Source organism: Pholis gunnellus, assembly GCF_910591455.1.
Source record: "Pholis gunnellus genome assembly, chromosome: 9".
In the NCBI taxonomy this organism is placed as follows: domain Eukaryota; kingdom Metazoa; phylum Chordata; class Actinopteri; order Perciformes; family Pholidae; genus Pholis; species Pholis gunnellus.
The window spans coordinates 785163-805563 of NC_136535.1; the positions used below are offsets into that span (position 1 = coordinate 785163).

Consider the following 20401-nt stretch of genomic DNA (forward strand, 5'->3'; position numbering starts at 1 on the left):
CTAGAAGGCTCTGGCACGTCCAAGAATACGCCCAACATGTCAAACTAAAGATCTGATTGGTTGAAGACTGTGACAATCAACAATATCGTCCCCATTCACTTACACTGCACATGGAGGCACTGGTGAGTCTGCAGGCCTGGGGCCTCTCTTCTTACCTAGAGACACAGAGGTGAAATCTGATTGGATAAAAGCTCTACTTAAAATAAGCTGCACTGGAAGCAGAGCAACTGAGGAAGACAGTAGCTGTGTAATGAGAAAATAAGATAATGGGAAAAATATTTTTATAAATTATGATACATGTAGTGTATTTAAGAAAAATTATTAAATTATAAAAAAGCTATAACTTTGTGATTCTGTTTAGGCCAGCAGAGAAGGCTTTGCAGGCCCTGATGGCCCACCACTGTCATAATGATATGACAGTGTTATTAGTACACCATAGATATCATTGTTGTAGAACATGATTAAGGTGGACTCATGATAAGAATAGAGAGAATCACACACAATTTATTTTCACTGCTTATTATGAATAATACATACATACATACTGATCCGCCCATACACAGATTCACACACACATATTCAAACTCCTAGTTCTATAATATGGTAATCTACACATACATGGATATACACATATATAGTACATGATACATAAGCGCATACAGTACATATATCCTCATAAGTATCTATTAATTCGTATCAATTAGATACTCTTTGGGCTTGTTTTTATCTACTTATTCTGAAAGAGTTGAGATCATTATTTTCGCTATAGATCTCATTGGATGATGCATTCCATGAAGCCTACTGCCAGCAGCACATTTAAAGAGATATAATCTGATTGATTGGGGTGATGAGGCACTTAAAATTAGCCTGTACATTTTCCCAACACTTGCGCATTTAACTTAATATGTTGCCATGCTTCTCATCTAGCCCTCGCAGCGTTAGATTTTGCCATGATTATGGTCTTGAATTCCTCATATGAGTTCATGATCATCTCCTGCTCATCAGCGGAGAAAAAAGAGGCTCTTTCTTTGAGTTTATTTGCCATCGTACTGTTAGAAAATCATGGTTTCGACGCTTCCCCCTTTTGAAGTAGGACGGGCACGCGCAATTATCCTGGTTACTGCAGTCTGGTTCGAAATAACGAGATTGTTTGAGCGCGGATCAGCCTTTGAGGAACCGAGATAGCCTGACATCAATCATCGGGTTAATTTAAACTGGATAATAGGACATTTGATCGACTTAGTTGAACCACGTACGAGGAACGGGACCCAGGAGCCAATAGTATGTATATGTTAGTATTGACTTTATTGAGCCAATATTATCACATGTTATGTTCATATCTGTCCGCTATAATACTCCTACTATGTATAACATACTTTTGATACAACGCGTACCTGCCCCACAATCACACTTTAAAGTTATCACTTTAATAGGAACTTTGAGTTTTAGTGAACCGATGCTGGGGTGCGTTTGGTGTGGGGCGGGGCCGGCCGGTGTGGAGGAGAAGGGGGGCGGTGCAGAGCAGAGGGGATGCTGAGGACGGAAAACAACCGGAGGAACAACAGGTTTCTGCGGTGGCTTTAATTTTGACAATCTGGACAACAACTCACGAGAGAATCCGAAGAAGAGCCTGTGAAAGGTAGGAGGGCTGGCTAAGTCTGCGTCCATAGAGCAGACTTCATTCAAAGATCACATATACATGTAGCTAGATATCGTTAAAGTCTCTACACCCGCCTGCTGTCGAGTTCACTTCTACTCAATGCAAGTTGGTGGTTCGATAAAAAACGTGGAGTGGAAATTAAAAAGCCGCAGCGAGGTGTTGAAATATAGTTTGAGGATTTTAACTGAAAGATTTGAAACGAACACTATCATGGAAAGCCATGGCAAACTGGATTAGTTAATTAACCAATCAGCATAAATGAATTATAAAAGAGTATGATGTAAAAGCCAGTGACGATAGTCTGCATGTCTCTCAGTGTAAACAGTAAGTGATGTGTTTAATAGCAGAGGAACAGATCTGTCCGGTTACACCGATTTTTAAAGAATCAAGCTTTTATTTTATTTTTAAAGATCAATTCCACCTGATGCATCGCTCATCAACTACCTTCAATCATCATCTTGTATCTTCCTGTAATGCAGTATATCTGCACATTTCATATTTGAAATGAACAACATACTTGTTTATCAAAAAATGCAGATATTCGATTAAAATTGTGGCCCATATACAGAAAAATATAAAGAGTCACGGGCCAAACAGCATGTTTACACTGCAAGGACATTTCTAAACCAGAAAACCCCGCGTGCTATAGAAAATTAATTTGCTATCAAACATTTACTAAACATTTACTGTGTCGGTCATGTATTGGTGTTCCCCTAGACTTTAGGTGTGCACATATTTTTCAAGTATTTCTGTATCTGCTGCTCTTAAATTTAATTTCGAATAATAATAATTATGCAGTGCATGGCATAAAAGCGCCCAATTAAATTATTATGATTATGATTATGAGTAAGTAAAGATAAAACAGGAAGAAATTGCCAATGTGATTTCTGTTCATGGTCTAAGCCTCCACTTAAAAGATAATGATGCAAATGTAATATATCTTTAGATGTAACAATCTAATTTAATTCCCCGTGGGCCGCTGTTGGCCCGCTGTCCGGCCAACTCGGGTTGTAGAGGTTGTAGACTGGGAGTTCACCCAAGTGTTTAAGGTTCATACACATGATGAGCAGTAGGCGCTGTGTTAGCAGTGTAGCGTACAGGTGACGTCACAGTGTGCAGCAGGTGGCAGGAAGGCTTCATTGTTTACTATCGGCTGCCTCTCAAACAGGTCGACCTCTCTGACTGTTGACTTTGTGCCGTGCTGCCTGACAAGATGGTGGTGTGATTTTAATGTACAGTTTTGGAAGATGAACTCCTTCAAAGACAGCTGTCACCTCATTGGTGCGATGCTCATGTTGACATGCAGGTATTTAGCTGCAGTTCCTGTCACGTCCATGAGATGCTGCTTGTAAGCATATTGCTATTGCGATATGATGTGCAATATAAGGATGAATGATGATTTTTGCATCATTATTCTCATTATAATTGATAAACATATAAAAATGATTATGTTGTGTTTTTTGCTTGGCTCTGTACCAACTATAGATGTTTTCCTGAAGCTGTAGAATATGATGTGTTATACAGCACCATGATATATGATTTAAGATGGTATCTTGACACACATTTCACCTTTAACAAATACAGCGCCATATAGTGATTTTGATTACATTTCGGTTGATTTTACTATTTGCAAGAAAACTTTAATAAAATGAAGGAGGAATAAAATTACAACTTTTGCTGCAACTCAGTGTTGCATCATATGTTAACGCACTGTGTTGGCCAATGAAATACCTGCAAGTTCCTATTTCTTGTAGATTACTTAACATGAACTGTTTTATTCTGTTAACTTGACCAGGAAGTGTGGCAGGACTTTGATGCCTAACGGGTAGGATTTTTGTATAGAAAAATTATCCCTCTCAATCCTCACTTCTGGCCTACCAGAAGTGTGTGGTGGTGTTTGTATCTGCAGAGATCCTGTACTTTCTTATGTTGCTGTGTTCAGGTAGTTTTTGGGCGTCAGCCTTGTCGCGTGCAGTGCCTAAAATGAGTAAAAAACCCTGAACTCAGTGAGCAAGCTGTTCTCAAATGTCCGGAGATTCTAAGATTTAAGTTTTAACCCCACGCAGGTAAAGACCTGGTGGATTTCTCCCCAACTACTGCCTCGATCTTCTAAAACCTAGAATATTTATACTCCAGAAACACCGGGGGAAAGTTTCAACCCCCCCTGGGTGCCTTCCTCGTGAGGCATGACATGGGCATGGTAACCCCCCCTTACTTTTAGTTATACATTGATGGACATATCGTTACATAACACAACGACCTCTACTGGTACTCAGGATTTATGACACACCGTGCTCACTGGGTGATAATGATACTCAGACGCGTATTCCGCGTTTTCAACAGGTTACAGGGATACATGATAATACATGAAAAAAAAATAAAAGATACAAAACATTGATGAGAACGTATCAGGAATGTTTTTGGAACGAGCTGCACCCGAACCCTCGTTGAGCCACGGGAGGAGTGGCCAACTTTGAATGTTGCAAACTGCAATAAATCCTCCTCATTGTGCCTTTAAAGAGAAATATGTTGGGGTTTTGACTGTTGTCTGAGCCTATTACGATCAGTCATGGTGATTGTGTATTGCTTTCTTTTTCCACTGTTGCTGTTGTTAGTCACAAACATGCAAAAAGTCTGCAGGACAAAGGGCAATCTGAATGTTGTAGAAAGCAGGCACGTTATATCCGGACTGATTGTTAGATACATTCAAGTAAACTTTTACACTTATCACACCCGGAACTTGTGAACTAACTTAAGTAAATTGCTGCATTTACATAAATAGAAGTAGAGATCAAAGATCTGGACTGTGTGAAATGCACTTGAGTGTTTTTGGGCAGAAGGAAAGTCTTACTTAGTGTTTAAACACTTTGATTAAGTGATTAGTTAAACTGTCAGCCAGAAAAATACCAAACATTTTCTGGTTGCATCAAATGTAATGATATGCATTGAATACCTTTGGTCATGAGATCTGCTAACTAAGATGGACATGTCTCATTGCTTTGTACATTTTTCAGACTAAACGTTTCATCAGTGGCATACAATCCATATATTTTTTAGTTACAATCTCTTCTCTGTTTTTGTGTGATTCCAGTTTGCACCAAAGAACATCAAGCGTCTTTCTTCTTTTCTGTCCTTCTCCGCTGCCCCTCCTTCCTCTTCTTTATTGCAGCAGGTGGTGATTAGTGGTTAGCCCTAATGATGATGCTCCAGTCTGATAACACAATGTCTGAAAAAGAAAAGTGGGTGTGCGGAGGAGCTGCAGTAGGCAGGGGGGCCTGTTTTTATAATACTGTGAGGACCCAACACCTGGTTGGACACTCGCATTGTGGGGACGTCTGATCTTCTATTTAGAGAGGAGAGATTTTATACTGTAGGTTTGGTAGCCAGATGTGCAGCTAATAACTCTTTATCAACCAGACTGTGAACTGTAAATTTGTCCAGGAAAATGAGATACAGAGATACGAACGGGCCATAAACTCCCACTAAAATTCCTCAACTATTCCTGATGGAAGAAGTCTGGTTTTACAGCATCTCATTTGAGTCAGACTTCAAAATTGGAAGTTTGTTTTACATTTGGTCTAGTAATTCTGAAAATGTTGTTGAACTATTTCTACTAACAAGTGAAATGAACTCGCTGATATCCAGTTTCCAGAGATCTCTGAAAACAGACAGGAATCAGTGTTGGAAAATACCAGATTAGCAGCTATTTGCTTTTTCAAACATAAATGTAACAGCTTTTTATTGCTCAAAGTGAATGAAGATGGATCGAGAGGATCAGATTCAACTTTACAGTGCACTTTCAGGTCTGTTGTAATATTTTACTGGCTACCGGCTATCTAACTAACTGGCATGCCTGGTGTTAACTGGTTAGCTTTCAGGACAACCAGCTCCTGGAAGCCTACAATTACCGGCATGGTCACCCTGCAGCTACAGTAAACACTCACGAGTGCTAAATAGTGTTCATTTTCATTTTTAGGAAGTAATAGCTGAGTCTGAAATTATTTTGTGATTTTCTTAAGCTCACCTTGTATTTATTCAATGATCTGAAGAGTCAAGTCAGTTTTATTTATTCATCCCAATAACTCAAATCACAAGGGAAGTTATTCATCGAAAATACTAATTATTTTGCATCATAATAAAACAGTAGGTTGAACGCAAGATGAACTTGATTACATTCAAATGTAATGTATTATATTGAACATTAAATACATTTTTGTTAATCACAGGAAAAATAAATACATACAGTGGGTACGGAAAGTATTCAGACCCCTTTAAATTTTTCACTCTTTGTTTCATTGCAGCCATTTGCTAAAATCAAAAAAGTAAATTTTATTTCTCATTAATGTACACTCAGCACCCCATCTTGACAGAAAAAAACTGAAATGTAGAAATGTATGCAAATTTATTAAAAAAGAAAAACTGAAATATCACATGGTCATAAGTATTCAGACCCTTTGCTGTGACACTCATATTTAACTGACATGCTGTCCATTTCTTCTGATCCTCCTTGAGATGGTTCTACTCCTTCATTGGAGTCCAGCTGTGTTTAATTAAACTGATTAAAGTGAAATGAGAATCATGAGGTCGAAGGAACTGCCCAAGGAGCTCAGAGACAGAATTGTGGCAAGGCACAGATCTGGCCAAGGTTACAAAAGAATTTCTGCAGCACTCAAGGTTCCTAAGAGCACAGTGGCCTCCATAATCCTTAAATGGAAGAAGTTTGGGACGACCAGAACTCTTCCTAGACCTGGCCGTCCAGCCAAACTGAGCAATCGTGGGAGAAGAGCCTTGGTGAGAGAGGTAAAGAAGAACCCAAAGATCACTGTGGCTGAGCTCCAGAGATGCAGTAGGAAGATGGGAGAAAGTTCCACAAAGTCAACTATCACTGCAGCCCTCCACCAGTCGGGACTTTATGGCAGAGTGGCCCGACGGAAGCCTCTCCTCAGTGCAAGACATATGAAAGCCCGCATAGAGTTTGCCAAAAAACACATGAAGGACTCCCAGACTATGAGAAATAAGATTCTCTGGTCTGATGAGACCAAGATTGAACTTTTTGGCGTTAATTCTAAGCGGTATGTGTGGACCAGGCACTGCTCATCACCTGCCCAATACAATCCCAACAGTGAAACATGGTGGTGGCAGCATCATGCTATGGGGGGGGGGTTCAGCTGCAGGGACAGGACGACTGGTTGCAATTGAAGGAACGATGAATGCGGCCAAGTACAGAGATATCCTGGAAGAAAACCTCTTACAGAGTGCTCTGGACCTCAGACTGGGCTGAAGGTTCACCTTCCAACAAGACAATGACCCTAAGCACACAGCTAAAATAACAAAGGAGTGGCTTCAGAACAACTCTGTGACCATTCTTGACTGGCCCAGCCAGAGCCCTGACCTAAACCCAATTGAGCATCTCTGGAGAGACCTGAAAATGGCTGTCCACCAACGTTCACCATCCAACCTGACGGAACTGGAGAGGATCTGCAAGGAAGAATGGCAGAGGATCCCCAAATCCAGGTGTGAAAAACTTGTTGCATCATTCCCAAGAAGACTCATGGCTGTACTAGCTCAAAAGGGTGTTTCTACTCAATACTGAGCAAAGGGTCTGAATACTTATGACCATGTGATATTTCAGTTTTTCTTTTTTAATAAATTTGCAAAAATTTCTACATTTCTGTTTTTTTCTGTCAAGATGGGGTGCTGAGTGTACATTGAGAAATAAAATGAACTTTTTTGATTTTATCAAATGGCTTGAATGAAACAAAGAGTGAACATTTTAAAGGGGTCTGAATACTTTCCGTACCCACTGTAAATACTGTACTTCTCTCTGGCACAGGCCATGGAGTCTGAGCTTGAAAATCTGGATTTATCTTTGCACAAAGTAGAATATTTGGTTGAAACCTGTTTCATTTAAACAGAAACTCCCTTCGGAAAATGCATGAATCTGTGGTAATCTCATAAGGAATGCTGCGTTCAAGTGCAGCCTCCAGTAATATGGTGCCACTATACAGGAAAACAATCTATAGGCTTTCAAATGGAAATGGGAAGTTTTTGTTGTCTTATTGTTTGTTTTTAATATGTACACTCATAAAGCAGCATCCAGTGAATTATCCTGGTGAAATAAAGTAAATCTAAATGAACTGTTTTTATGTAGATGAGAACCTTGTCGGTCTGTCGGCTCTTCTTTCTGGTCGAATCTGTTGACAGTCATTATAAATAATCATGGTGTCACTCTGCTCTCCAGGTGCCAAAACCACCTGATGCTGCAGCCTAATCTGGTCACCTGGGACTGAACACACACACACACACACACACACACACACACGGACGGACGGACGGACGGACGGACAACATGGCGTCAGACCCGCCCATACTGACAGAGCAGCAGGAGCTGCAGAGGAGAGCCAATCAGGTCACAGATGAGGTGAGGAATGGACACTTTTCTAGAATATCTAAGGCTTCCCTCCATTTTAAGTAGTTGCTTTTATAAATATAAAAAACCCACTTTTGCAAGATGGATTTCCCCATTTAGAATATGAAGGTATCAGATAACGTGTGAGATAAACAGGCATTGTAATAGACTCTTTAGTTGTAATTGTGTTTGACCAAAGTCTCCTCGCAAAGCCCCAGCTTTCATTTCCCTCACTGTATTCTGGCAAAACTCAATGTGCATTTTCACTGGCTTAATAAAGTAATGGGAAGGCGATTGGATGAGCTTCGAACCAAAATTGATCAATTAAAATCCAGCATACGGTGCTGTTAGTTAGTTGATCGCTTTTTTCCTCATTAAAAAGGGAGCTGGTGGATTCAGCTCATTATGGAGCTTTGTCTTTTCCCACCAGCGAACCCTTCAAATTACAGTTTACAATTACAGTAATTCTAAATGTCAAACCAAACTGGTGCATCTTGTGGTTTTAGGATGGGCTCCTTCAAAAGATTTGACCAAGATATTGCTGGCAAATCGCCACCTTAACGTGGTTAAGGAGGAGTTTGAGTGGCTCAGTGATCCTGGGAGCTATGTTGTCCGGGGCAGTAGCCCCTGGTAGGGTCTCCCAAGGCAAACAGGTCTCAGGGGAGAGCCCAGACTAAGAGCTCAATAAGGTCAAACCTCTGAGTCTCTGTCTTGGTTTTTGACGTTGTGGACATGAACACAGACAACAAAGAATCTAGCGACTTGTTTGCTGGTGATCGCTGGTGTAACGTTACACGCTGGGCTTCTCCACCAAATACATGTCTATATACTGCCACTAAATATTGGGCCATGTACTCTACTTCCTCACTAATAGGAAACAGATCTGGAAAGTCAATTTGTTCAGGTTGCAATTGCCATCTTTGGTGTTTAATGTCTGTATTCTCTGCATCATCAGTTGTTTACAAAATGTAAAAGTATGTACTTCTTCATACACCCTTTCAGACATTTATAAACAATATTTATGTATGTTGTTTATTTATGTTGCTTATGAGAATGTGTTTGCTATACATTTACTATAATAAATAAAAAAATACACAGAATATTGAACATCACACACAGGAGACAGGATGTTGCTGATGTCTCGCAACCTGCTGTCTGAGGGGAGTGTCCCTGTAAGGACACCTGGCTCACCTGGTTGCCATAGAGACAACTGGTCTCCCAGTGACACAATCTGCAGAGGAGACATCAGGCATGGATGAGCTTATACACTCAGTCACACAACACACACCACAGGGTTTAACGGTTACTGCAGGTCAAAGCAGTCACCTCGTCATCCCCTTGGTGGGGAAGACCCCAGGGATTAATATGATATTTACACAATACATACACGCACAAACACACACACACACACACACACACACACACACACACACACACACACACACACACACACACACACACACACACACACACACACACACACACACACACAGCAAGGGTCGGAAAGACTGGAGAGGAATTTTCCATGTATGAGAGTACAGTGTAATCGCAGTTCAGGGTTCAGGTCAAAGCAGCAGTTGATATAATGACTACATACAAACACACACATATATAGTATATACTGTATATATATTTGTTACGTTCCCCGTTTGGCATCTAGGGGATGCGGGGAGTAACAGCGTTTGTTTACCGGGGAAAGAGAGTCAAGGGCAACTGAGGATGGTTTAACGCGATATTTATTCATAGACAGGGTGAGTGCTCCAATGGTGCTCCCCAGCTTCACGCCTAGGCTGTGCTCCAACCACGTCCGTGTGGCGCTCCTCTCCTTTTAACCACGGCCTAGTTAGGCTCGAACGCAGCCGCGTTCAATCACCTGTCAGCCAGGAACAGGGCGGCACCCGAGAGGACACTGAGGGTAATCAGAGGGAGAGCACAAACACACAACACGTAACACCCCCTCCCATAAAACCAAACATCCGTTGGCCACAAACACACCCCCAGAACACATCAGACCCATATTATATGAAGCAAAACATTTCTCACCCATGGGACAGAGCATCAGCCACCACATTGTCCGCCCCCTTCTTGTGCCTGATGTTGAGGTTATAACCACATAAGTCACTGGCGTGGAACTGGAGCCCACATATACTTCAAACTGTTGAAGGGCTAGAAGCATGGCCAGCGTCTCCTTCTCGATGGTGGAGTAGTTCAACTGGGGGTGCTTGAACTTCACCCAGAAGTAACCCACAGGATGGCATACATACCCCCCTCCGTCCTGCAATAGCACAGCACCAGCTCCTGACGCGCTAGCATCGACTTCCAGTTCGAAGGGACGTGAGAAGTCTGGAGCCGCCAACACCGGAGCACTGCAGAGGAGACTTAGCCGCCTTAAATGCATGACCGCAGTCACTGGTCCACACAAATGGAACAGCCGGGCTACACAGGTCAGTCAGGTATGACAAATGCAACTTCAAACTGGACAGAACCTCAGAGTTGGTCAGTCTGCCACACTGCTGACCCTCAGAGGGCACTGCCAGACCATCGTCAGCCATGGCCTCCACACAAATCATGGAAGAAGAAACCAGCTCGGGGGCAGCAGTCCCCACAATTCTGTCCTGCTCCCCCAGGGCAACTTCTCTGTACAAATAAGGTTTGAGCATGTTCACATGACACAACCTTGTCTTCATTCTGCGCTTAGGTGTGTGAATCATATAGTTGGTGTCTGACACTTTCTTTTCCACCACATACGGACCTGAGAAACGGGCAGAGAGGGCAGAACCAGCCCCTGGTAACAGCACTAGCACTTTATCACCAGGCTTAAACTGTCGCTCAACAGCAGTCTTATCAAACCTCTTCTTCATGTTGTCCTGGGAGGAAACAAGGGCTTCCCTCGCCAACCCGGCCGCACGCTGCAACCGGTCCCTACACACGGAAACAAACTGTACCACATCAGTCTTGGGCTTAGACCCACACATCAACTTCTCCTTCAGCAATTTTAACGGCCCACGCACTTCATGACCAAACACAAGTTCCGCAGGACTGAACCTGAGGGATTCCTGTTTCGCATCCCGCACGGCAAAGAGCACATAAGGTACTCCCTCATCCCAGTCCTTCTCGGTGTCGTAACAGTATTTTCGTAGCATGGACTTCAGAGTCCGGTGCCATCGTTCAAGCGCACCTTGTGACTCTGGATGGTAAGCGCTAGACACAGAGTGGGAAACACCCAATGACTGCAAGGTCTCCCTAAAGGTCTTGGATAGAAAATTTGTTCCCTGGTCAGTCTGCACAACCTTTGGTAGTCCAAAGGTGGTAAAAAACTTCGTCAGTGCCTTAGTGATTACTGGCGTCGTGATCTTACGCAAGGGCATGGCCTCAGGAAAACGAGTGGCAACACACATCACTGTTAGCAAGAACTGGTTACCTGACTTGGTTCTAGGCAATGGACCCACACAGTCAACAATGACATGCTCAAATGGCTCACCCACAGCAGGGACAGGACGGCACCCGAGAGGACACTGAGGGTAATCAGAGGGAGAGCACAAACACACAACACGTAACGATATTTATAATGTTTTCTCCTTCAGAAAATGTTTGGGAATGATAAACTCTAAGTAAAAAAATACTTTACACTTTATAGGTCAGTTATTTCCTGAAAAAAAGGTGTTTTGATATAAATTATGAGAAAAAGACTTGATGAAAGATGGCATTAATTTGTTGTATTTTTTCCAGAGGATTTTAATTGGGAAAATTGCTTAATTTAAACCCAACTGAACATCCATTAATAGTGAATTTATTATTGTTAATTACATTTTTTTATACAAGGTGAATTATATGTTTGCCCGTAGATAATATTGAATGTTGAAGCATCCATTTTTTGTGTCTTTCAGTCCCTGGAGAGCACCAGGCGGATGATGCAGCTGGTTGAGGAGGTACATGCACACAATCTTATATTGTTATATATAGAAATACATAACTAGCGAGGCCTGCAGCGATTAAGAGTCATAAAGACAGACAGTCAGAGAGCCAGAGAGAGAGAACCTCATCATGAAGTTCATCCTTATTATGTATGTTAGCGGCGCCATCTTTACATAAGTTGTTTTCACAAGAGGAAACACCCAGAGATATCTTTAAACAAGACAGATGCTGGGATGTGATTGAGTTTAGGCTGCTGGGAAGCAATTTTGGGCTTTGACACGTGGAAAACAAGAGCTGAGACGACACAATAGGAAAGACTACATCCTGGTCAGACGTACATGTACAGTAACCCCAAATATCTTGAAAAAGAATTACAGTACAGCTATTTATGTTGTCTGTCATCCTGGTAGTCACTTTGAACTTGCTGCAGATATACAATTTATAACATTGATGACCTGAAGTGTTTTTGAAATCTGCATTCAAGGACGCTTGAACATTTGAGACAGACGGCATCACCACATGACAATCGTATATAATCTATCTACAAGTGTCTGCGAGCTGATTTTCACAGATAGAAACCCATGGCTGCCTGGAAAAGGAGAAATTCTGGACCATAACAGCTTGATAGTAATGTGTATTCTATATTCACATAGTTGTATGTGCTCCTTCCTGCAGAGTAAAGATGCTGGGATCAGAGCTGTGGTTATGCTGGATGAACAAGGAGGTAATCAGTTATGTTTGGTCCCTCTTTAAATTCTCCTTTGTTTAGTCTTGTTCACTGTATTCTCAACTGTACGCTAAGAAAAGCTGTGTTTACCATTAAAGACGGAGCAAGTTTTGCTCTGATATTTCAGTATTGCTTAAAATCTAAGAGATCAATAATACTTTCATCTCTGCAAGCTTGATTGTGTTACAGTAGTTCTGTGACTAAAACCCAGCACAAAGACGGGAAGCAGGACAAACTGCCGTGCTGTCGAACAACTTCAAAGTTGTCCTGTTCACACAAGCATTTCAGTTCCGGTTTTACAAAGGTTTAACATGTATTGTTATTGTGCTGCAATGTCATACAATAGTGAATTTGCAGATTCATTATTGCCAAATGGACATGTTAACTTCTCGATGTCTTTCCAGTCAGTCCAACGAATGATTCATAAGACCTTTTAGTTAGTTCACATGTTGTATGAAACTTGTGAACACTCAAGGACATCTCAAATATGAGCTTTCATTTATGAGGATTGTCAGAATAGTCTGAACATGTCGGTCTGAACACGTCCCTGACCAATCAGGTCAGTCGGTTGAAACCATCGACAGCTTACTGTCCGTCTCTACTGTTGTTACGACCATTAAACCCAGTGCCATAAAACTCCCGTTCCTCACAGAGCAGTTGGAGCGTGTTGAGGAAGGAATGGACTCCGTCAACAGGGACATGAGAGAGGCCGAGAAGAACCTGACAGACATGGCCCAGTGCTGTGGTCTGTGTATCTGGCCAATCAGGAAGTAGGTCTTGGTTTCTGGGAACCGCACCTCTACGGTGGCCTAAAGAACAGCAACATACTGGTGCCCAGTTCCATTAAATTAGCTTGAATAAGGATTTTGATATTTAGAATTTGGTCCATCCACCCACCCATCCATCCATCCATCCATCCATCCATCATCCATCCACCCACCCATCCATCCATCATCCATCCATCCACCCATCCATCCACCCACCCATCCATCCACCCACCCATCCATCCATCCATCCATCCATCCACCCACCCACCCATCATCCATCCATCCATTCATCCATCCATCCATCCACCCACCCATCCATCCATCATCCATCCACCCACCCATCCATCCATCCACCCACCCATCCATCCATCCATCATCCATCCATCCATCCATCCATCCACCCACCCACCCATCCATCCATCCATCCATCCATCCATCATCCATCCATCCATCCATCCATCCACCCACCCACCCATCCATCCATCATCCATCCACCCACCCATCCATCCATCATCCATCCACCCACCCATCCATCCACCCACCCATCCATCCATCCATCCATCCATCCACCCACCCACCCATCATCCATCCATCCATTCATCCATCCATCCATCCACCCACCCATCCATCCATCATCCATCCACCCATCCACCCATCATCCATCCACCCATCCACCCATCATCCACCCACCCATCCATCCATCCATCCATCCACCCACCCACCCATCATCCATCCATCCATTCATCCATCCATCCATCCACCCACCCATCCATCCATCATCCATCCACCCATCCACCCATCATCCATCCACCCATCCACCCATCATCCACCCACCCATCCATCCACCCATCCATCCACCCATCCATCCATCCACCCACCCATCCATCCACCCATCCACCCATCCATCCATCCACCCACCCACCCATCCATCCACCCACCCACCCATCCATCCATCCACCCATCCACCCATCCATCCATCAATCCGTCTGTCCATCCATCCATATTACATATGTTTTATTTCCATGATTAACAAAAAATGATACATTTTGATGATATCGGGTTAAAAAAGCTGTCTGTCGACAAAACATTAACTCTTGTCATCAAAGTAACTAAGACCATCCAGATGATGTACAGTTTATGATGCTTTAATGACGTCCAACGTACACTTTCATCGCTGTTAATTTAATCAACAAGGGCTTAAGTCATTTGCCAAGCCATCTTTTCTACAAATGTTGTGCTCTCAGTTATTTTTGCATGACGTCTTTGGACTTTTCTGTATTCCACGATTAACCCTTGAGGAGTTTTAATTATTAAGGACATGAGAGAAAAAAATCACACAAAACCTTAAATAAAGTAAGTGGAAAGTGAAACTTGTTGCCCAGTACTTCAAAATCAAACTCTGGGCAAATATGAATATAATACATAAGAAATGATAAGTAGATAAATTCATACACATGATTATTTCATACAAGCACTAAATTACTATTTTAAGAAAACTCGGCAAAAAAACTTTTTCATGAACAATCTCAAAATACTATACACTGCTTTTCAATTGAGTTTACTGAGTTATAAAACATGATGGAACTGGGCCCTGAGGTCAGGGTGCAAACAACCGGCACATCGACACGCACTGTGGCACAGCTCTGCCACGTGTGGCCTAGTGATGTTATTTATGATTTGTCAGTGGATTTCTTTGTTTTTTTAGTTGTGGGCATCTCATGTTCAGTAGCTGGTAACTGTTTGTTTTTTTAAGTTCAGCTGCGGGGCTTTCAGGAAACAGTTGGTGATTTTACTTTGCCGCTCCCCTCCACCATCTCCTCCCTCTATTCTTCCAATTTTCCTCTCTCCTTCTCTTTTCGCTTACCACTTTCCTTGCTATTTCTTCTCCCCATCATCTCCATCCACCCACATCTCCTCCTTTTCCTCTCCTGCTACGTCCTCTTCCCCCTCTTACACTTTCACCTTCCTCTTCCACCGCCTTCCTCCCTCCCACTCCACTCCATCTGTCTTCCTTCCCCTGCTCGTCCTTCCACTCCTTCTCCGTGTCCACCTTTGTTCTGCCTTTCACCCTCTCCTCCTGCCTACCCCTCCATCCTCCTCTCTCTCCACTCATAGAGCAGCTGGAGCGTATAGAGGAGGGCTTGGATCAGATCAACTCTGATATGAAGGAGGCAGAGAAAAACCTGACTGACCTGGGCAAGTGCTGTGGCCTCTGCTCCTGTGATAAGTAGGTGGTGTCAGATTTTTCCACCACACCCTTTATTCCTGCTTTAGCTTTCTTTTGTTGCCCGCTTGCTTTGCTTGTATTGATTTTCAGCTGTTTGGATATCATTTTACAACTGGTTTGTCATCTCTACTGTATAAATGGACCACTGCTGTACCCACACTGGAGAGGTTCCATGCATGCATTACCTAACAGACACTTTTCCACTAAAGCTTGCATTTCTATAAAATAATAAAGTCCATAGTGCAGCTGTAAGGTCAGTATGGGTGCAGTGTGGTTCTTGTGCATCACATTTAACAAGTGAACGATAAAAAGACATTCTCTCTCTCTCTCAGACTGAAGGCCTTTGAGGAGAGCGGGGCGTACAAGGCAGTTTGGGGCGGAGGATCCGGTCAGGACGGCGTTGTGTCTAATCAGCCGCCGTCGTCCCGAGTCGTTGATGAGAGGGAGCAAATGATCATGAGCGGAGGACACATACGAAGGTATAGAGAGAGAGCGAGAGAGAGAGAGAGAGAGAGGGAGCATTTAATGAACTGTTATTGTAGGCTGCTTGTCTGTTGTGTTGGGAGAGGCAGCTGTGTAATGTAATGTAATACCAGCAGTCATCAGTCATACGGGCAGCTGCCAAACACAGGACATAATCACAAACACACACACACACTCTACTCTGCTTTATCTCAGGGTGACTAACGATGCCCGGGAGGACGAGATGGAGGAGAACCTGTCTCACGTCGGTAGCATCATCGGGAATCTGAAGAGCATGGCCCTGGACATGGGCAACGAGATAGACACACAGAACGTCCAGATCGAACGCATTCAGGGAAAGGTACATTACTGCCACATTACAACACTTAGCAAGTTTCACAAAGTGTCAGCAAACATCACAGTGGGCCACAAAAAAATTACCAAGCAGCATCGGATGACAGTATTACCAGAATTATTTTCACTGAAAATGTCCGTTTGCAGACAGGATGTTATAAAACAAATATACAACCCAATCAGATAAGAATCACCACCAAGACAATGAGTTTTACAAACTGAAATAAATGAGAAAACGTAAAAAATAATCATGCTTGCCTGTGCAGGGCTGCAGGGGGTGGGAGCGTGACAGACAAGTTTCACTTTCACATCTACCACCAATTTTTGGTCCCCATATCACCTAACCTGCATATCACTGACTACAAAGTTCCTACAAATTCAGTAAATCTGACTGAATAGGTCACCAATCACCATTAAAGGGAAGATTTGTTAGTTTTAGTTTTATTTGTTTGAGGATTGTGTATATCACTCTGATCTCTCAAATCTAAACATTTAAATTTTGGTCGAAGTAAGTTTTTGTCCCGAACATGCTGTTTTCCCTAGCCCCTCTAAAAAAACATTTCCCACCACGTAACCTGAAAACATATATATATATATATATATATATATATATATATATATACTGTATATATATATATGCAAGTTTTGCGAGGTCAAACTAACTTGTTTTAAAAACCTCTCGGACCCGAGCGAGTCCCATTTGGGGTTCAGAGCGAAACATTTAATCGAAGAGAGCGTCATAGAAATCAAATTTCATAAAGACATAAAAAAAAGTTTTTTATGAAAAAAGTCTCAGCAACTTAATCATGTAAACCATTTTACACACTTCAAACACCATTATAAACTATTATACTAACTAACTAAGAATATCCGCCACAATATCATGTATTTTACGCAGCCACCGGCTATCTAAGTACTCAGAAAATGCTTCCAAAATGGGGGCCATTGCATCCCCCCGGGCAAATCACACATCAGGAAGCACGAGCATTCCACACAGATTCCAGCGATAACATCCAAATTTCTCTCCGTGAAAGCATTCAAAAGTTACATCCAAAAGCCACACAAATCACAACGCTAACACTGCCAACATTAGAACCGCATCATACCTTGAGATGGTTTTCAGGGCGAAAACGGAGAAAACCAAAATTAATCCAAATGATAAATGTTTTCGTTAGCTCACTGTGAGTGTCTGAAACCTAAAATGGCGATTTTCTGTTCATCTGAGACAAAACGGTGGTGATTTTGCTGGCCGGCGAATCATATAGGGGCTTGGGGCTTGGGGAGGTTGGGCGGCACGGAATAACCACGCGGCACGAAATAACCACCCGGTTCGAACAAGGGGTCACATGCTAAAATCCGCCCACCATAGGCTTATCAAGCGCTCCATAGACACAGACAGAGACGAGGAAATTGCATGGAGGAGAGATATGATGACCCCCAGAGAGGTCAAAATGGCTCAAAATGATGCCAAACAGCTCTGTTATGATAGATTGTACAATATGAGTGATAAACAAAGTGAAATATAGTGAAATATATAGTTATATAGTATGTAAAAGTACAATGGAACAACTGCAACTCCTGGTTCCAAAATGAGAATTTGGCGTGTTTTTTCGTACATAAACTTCTATAACTTGGGTTTGCTTCACTTTATTTACACCAAATCTTTTTGTAAGGCACCTGCACCATTTTTGCTATGAATTGGGAATGTTTTTAGGCTAGCCAGGTCCTCATTAAAAAACTTAAAGCGCTTTTTCTTCAGGCAAACCTAGGAATTTTCCCTGTTTGCTGTGTTCTGTCTTCAGCTACTATTAACCAGTAACATATACACAATATTTACTCATCTTAACAGATCTCACAATTCGTAGTGTTATTGAACTATCAACATTATTAAAATAGACCTTGTAGTTACAGAATTACAGTCTTTTTAGTATGGGTTACAATTTTCGAGCTGAGGGTAGGCCTAGGGTTCAAGAGGTTAAATGCAGTCCGGTGGCTTCGAAGCGACTGATACAACGGCTTCAGTTCCCCATCAGAAAGGGCTGTCTGACAGCAAGGTAAAACGGTGATATACTGTATATTCTAAATATAACGTACACTCAAAGGTTTCTGCTGTTCCCCTCCGAAGCCGCTGTACCTTGCCATCAGAAAACCATTTCTGGTGGGGAACTGAAGCCGTAATTTTGCTCTCTTTAAAGCTATGGTTGATCAGTTTACATTATTCATAACCTGATACCTTACTTTAGCTTTTTGCTAACTGAGTGGGCGTTTCCATTTAAAAACCCAGAAACGAACACTGTTGGAGTCTTTAAATACCACCACAGTACTTTTTCATATCCACATCTGCAACCTTTCAGGCCCTTTGTGTGCTTTCATAAGGGTTCAGTTTTCACAAAATACATTATGGACTGCATAAACTGCAAAAGAAGAAGAGACAAAGAGATGAAAGCAGCACACTCCTGTTTTCGTGGGCTTGCTTTAAGAGATGCATAAAAATCATTAATAGTTTTTTTTCAGTAATGAGTTTTTAATATTTTAATAGCATACTATGTAGTAATATTTTACCATTGCTTTATTTTTTGGTTACCCTCGTAACATTGTAGGTTTGCACAACCTGCCTTTGGAAGACTTGCCATTGCAATAAAGCAAATTTGAAATTTGAGAGATAGACAGAGAGCTCCAGTGGTTCCGTCACTCGGGTTCTCATTTACATTTCCTGTTTCTTCTTTTCTCTCTCTGCAGGCTATTCTCAACGTGTCCCGCATCGACGCTGCCAACCAGAAAGCCAACAACCTCATTAAACGATAGAAGGAGCGCTCTTTTATTTCACTCTTTCTCCACTAATTACTATTAGCCTATGCTTCTGCATACTTTGCCAAAGTGTTGCAGCTATTATTCTCTGCTTTACATAGGTGTTTTTTTAAGTAGTTTTTTCTTCCGTGTGACATTATTGCTGGGGTATTCCTATGGGGACTGATTCTCATTAGTAAGGTGTTAATTATCTTGTGTTCCTGTTTACTCTCGTCATGATGGGGAGTCTGATCCTGATATGACAAAATCCTTTTACGTGTCATAGGATTATTATAACTGTTTCACGGGAAGGCCTTCGTCACTTGCATTTCACTCTTTGTTTCCCCCTTAAGGTGGCCTCTGCGGTCACTCGGCAGAGTGTTTTATCATAGGAAGCTTTAATGATGCCTGTAGGGGAAATGTGGTCACTGCAGTGGCACCATCACCACCAGCAGCAGCAGAGAGCAGAATCAAGTCAAATCAAGAACTCATTCCACAAAAGGTGAACATGTGGAAAACAACCCTGCGAAGACCGCCTCCATTGGGTCGGGCATTTAACTTCTACCGGGCAGATCATTTAAAAAAAGGGAAAAAAGCTCTAATAAGTCATGTGTGCAGGATATATGACCAAATTTCCAAAATGGAAAAAATACCCCCCCTCTCTACTCTAAAACGCTCCATAGAGGGTGAAACACGTGCGTGATGGCGCCCTCTGCAGGCGCTGCTGGATATCGTCCAGAGGAGAGAAACACGTATTCGTCTCCAGAGGAAGATCTCTGGCGACACCAAGCGGACGAACATGGAACCTGCTTTTCTCCGTGGCCTCTCCATCTTCTTTCTTCTCCACGTTGATATAAAATGGTGGTGAAATGATGATGACTTGGTGGTGTCTTTATAATGTTGTTCCATCGTTTGAAAAGGAATCTGAGTTTATCAAGGTTTTTGCTGACACCATCAAGACCTTTTCTGAGAGTGAAATGCTACTATTTTGTGCTTGTTGTGTGTGTTTTTCATTAAAGCCAATTCCATGGGCTCACATTGTTTCATTAGCTGCTGTGGAAGTGGAGGTATCACTGTTGTTACATCCGGTCTT

General features: G+C 42.3%; 1 protein-coding gene across 1 annotated transcript; it reads left to right on the plus strand.

Moving 5' to 3' along the window:
• The first annotated feature begins 1551 nt into the window (after window positions 1-1551).
• LOC306701386 (synaptosomal-associated protein 25) lies at window positions 1552-20099 on the plus strand. The gene is made up of 8 exons (XM_079166684.1): window positions 1552-1639; window positions 7902-8081; window positions 11957-11998; window positions 12660-12708; window positions 13364-13481; window positions 16038-16184; window positions 16384-16528; window positions 19261-20099. Exons 2-8 carry the CDS (start codon window positions 8010-8012, stop codon window positions 19324-19326), a joined length of 639 nt encoding a protein of 212 aa, XP_079022810.1. The 5' UTR covers window positions 1552-1639; window positions 7902-8009; the 3' UTR covers window positions 19327-20099.
• Window positions 20100-20401: the final 302 nt, after the last annotated feature.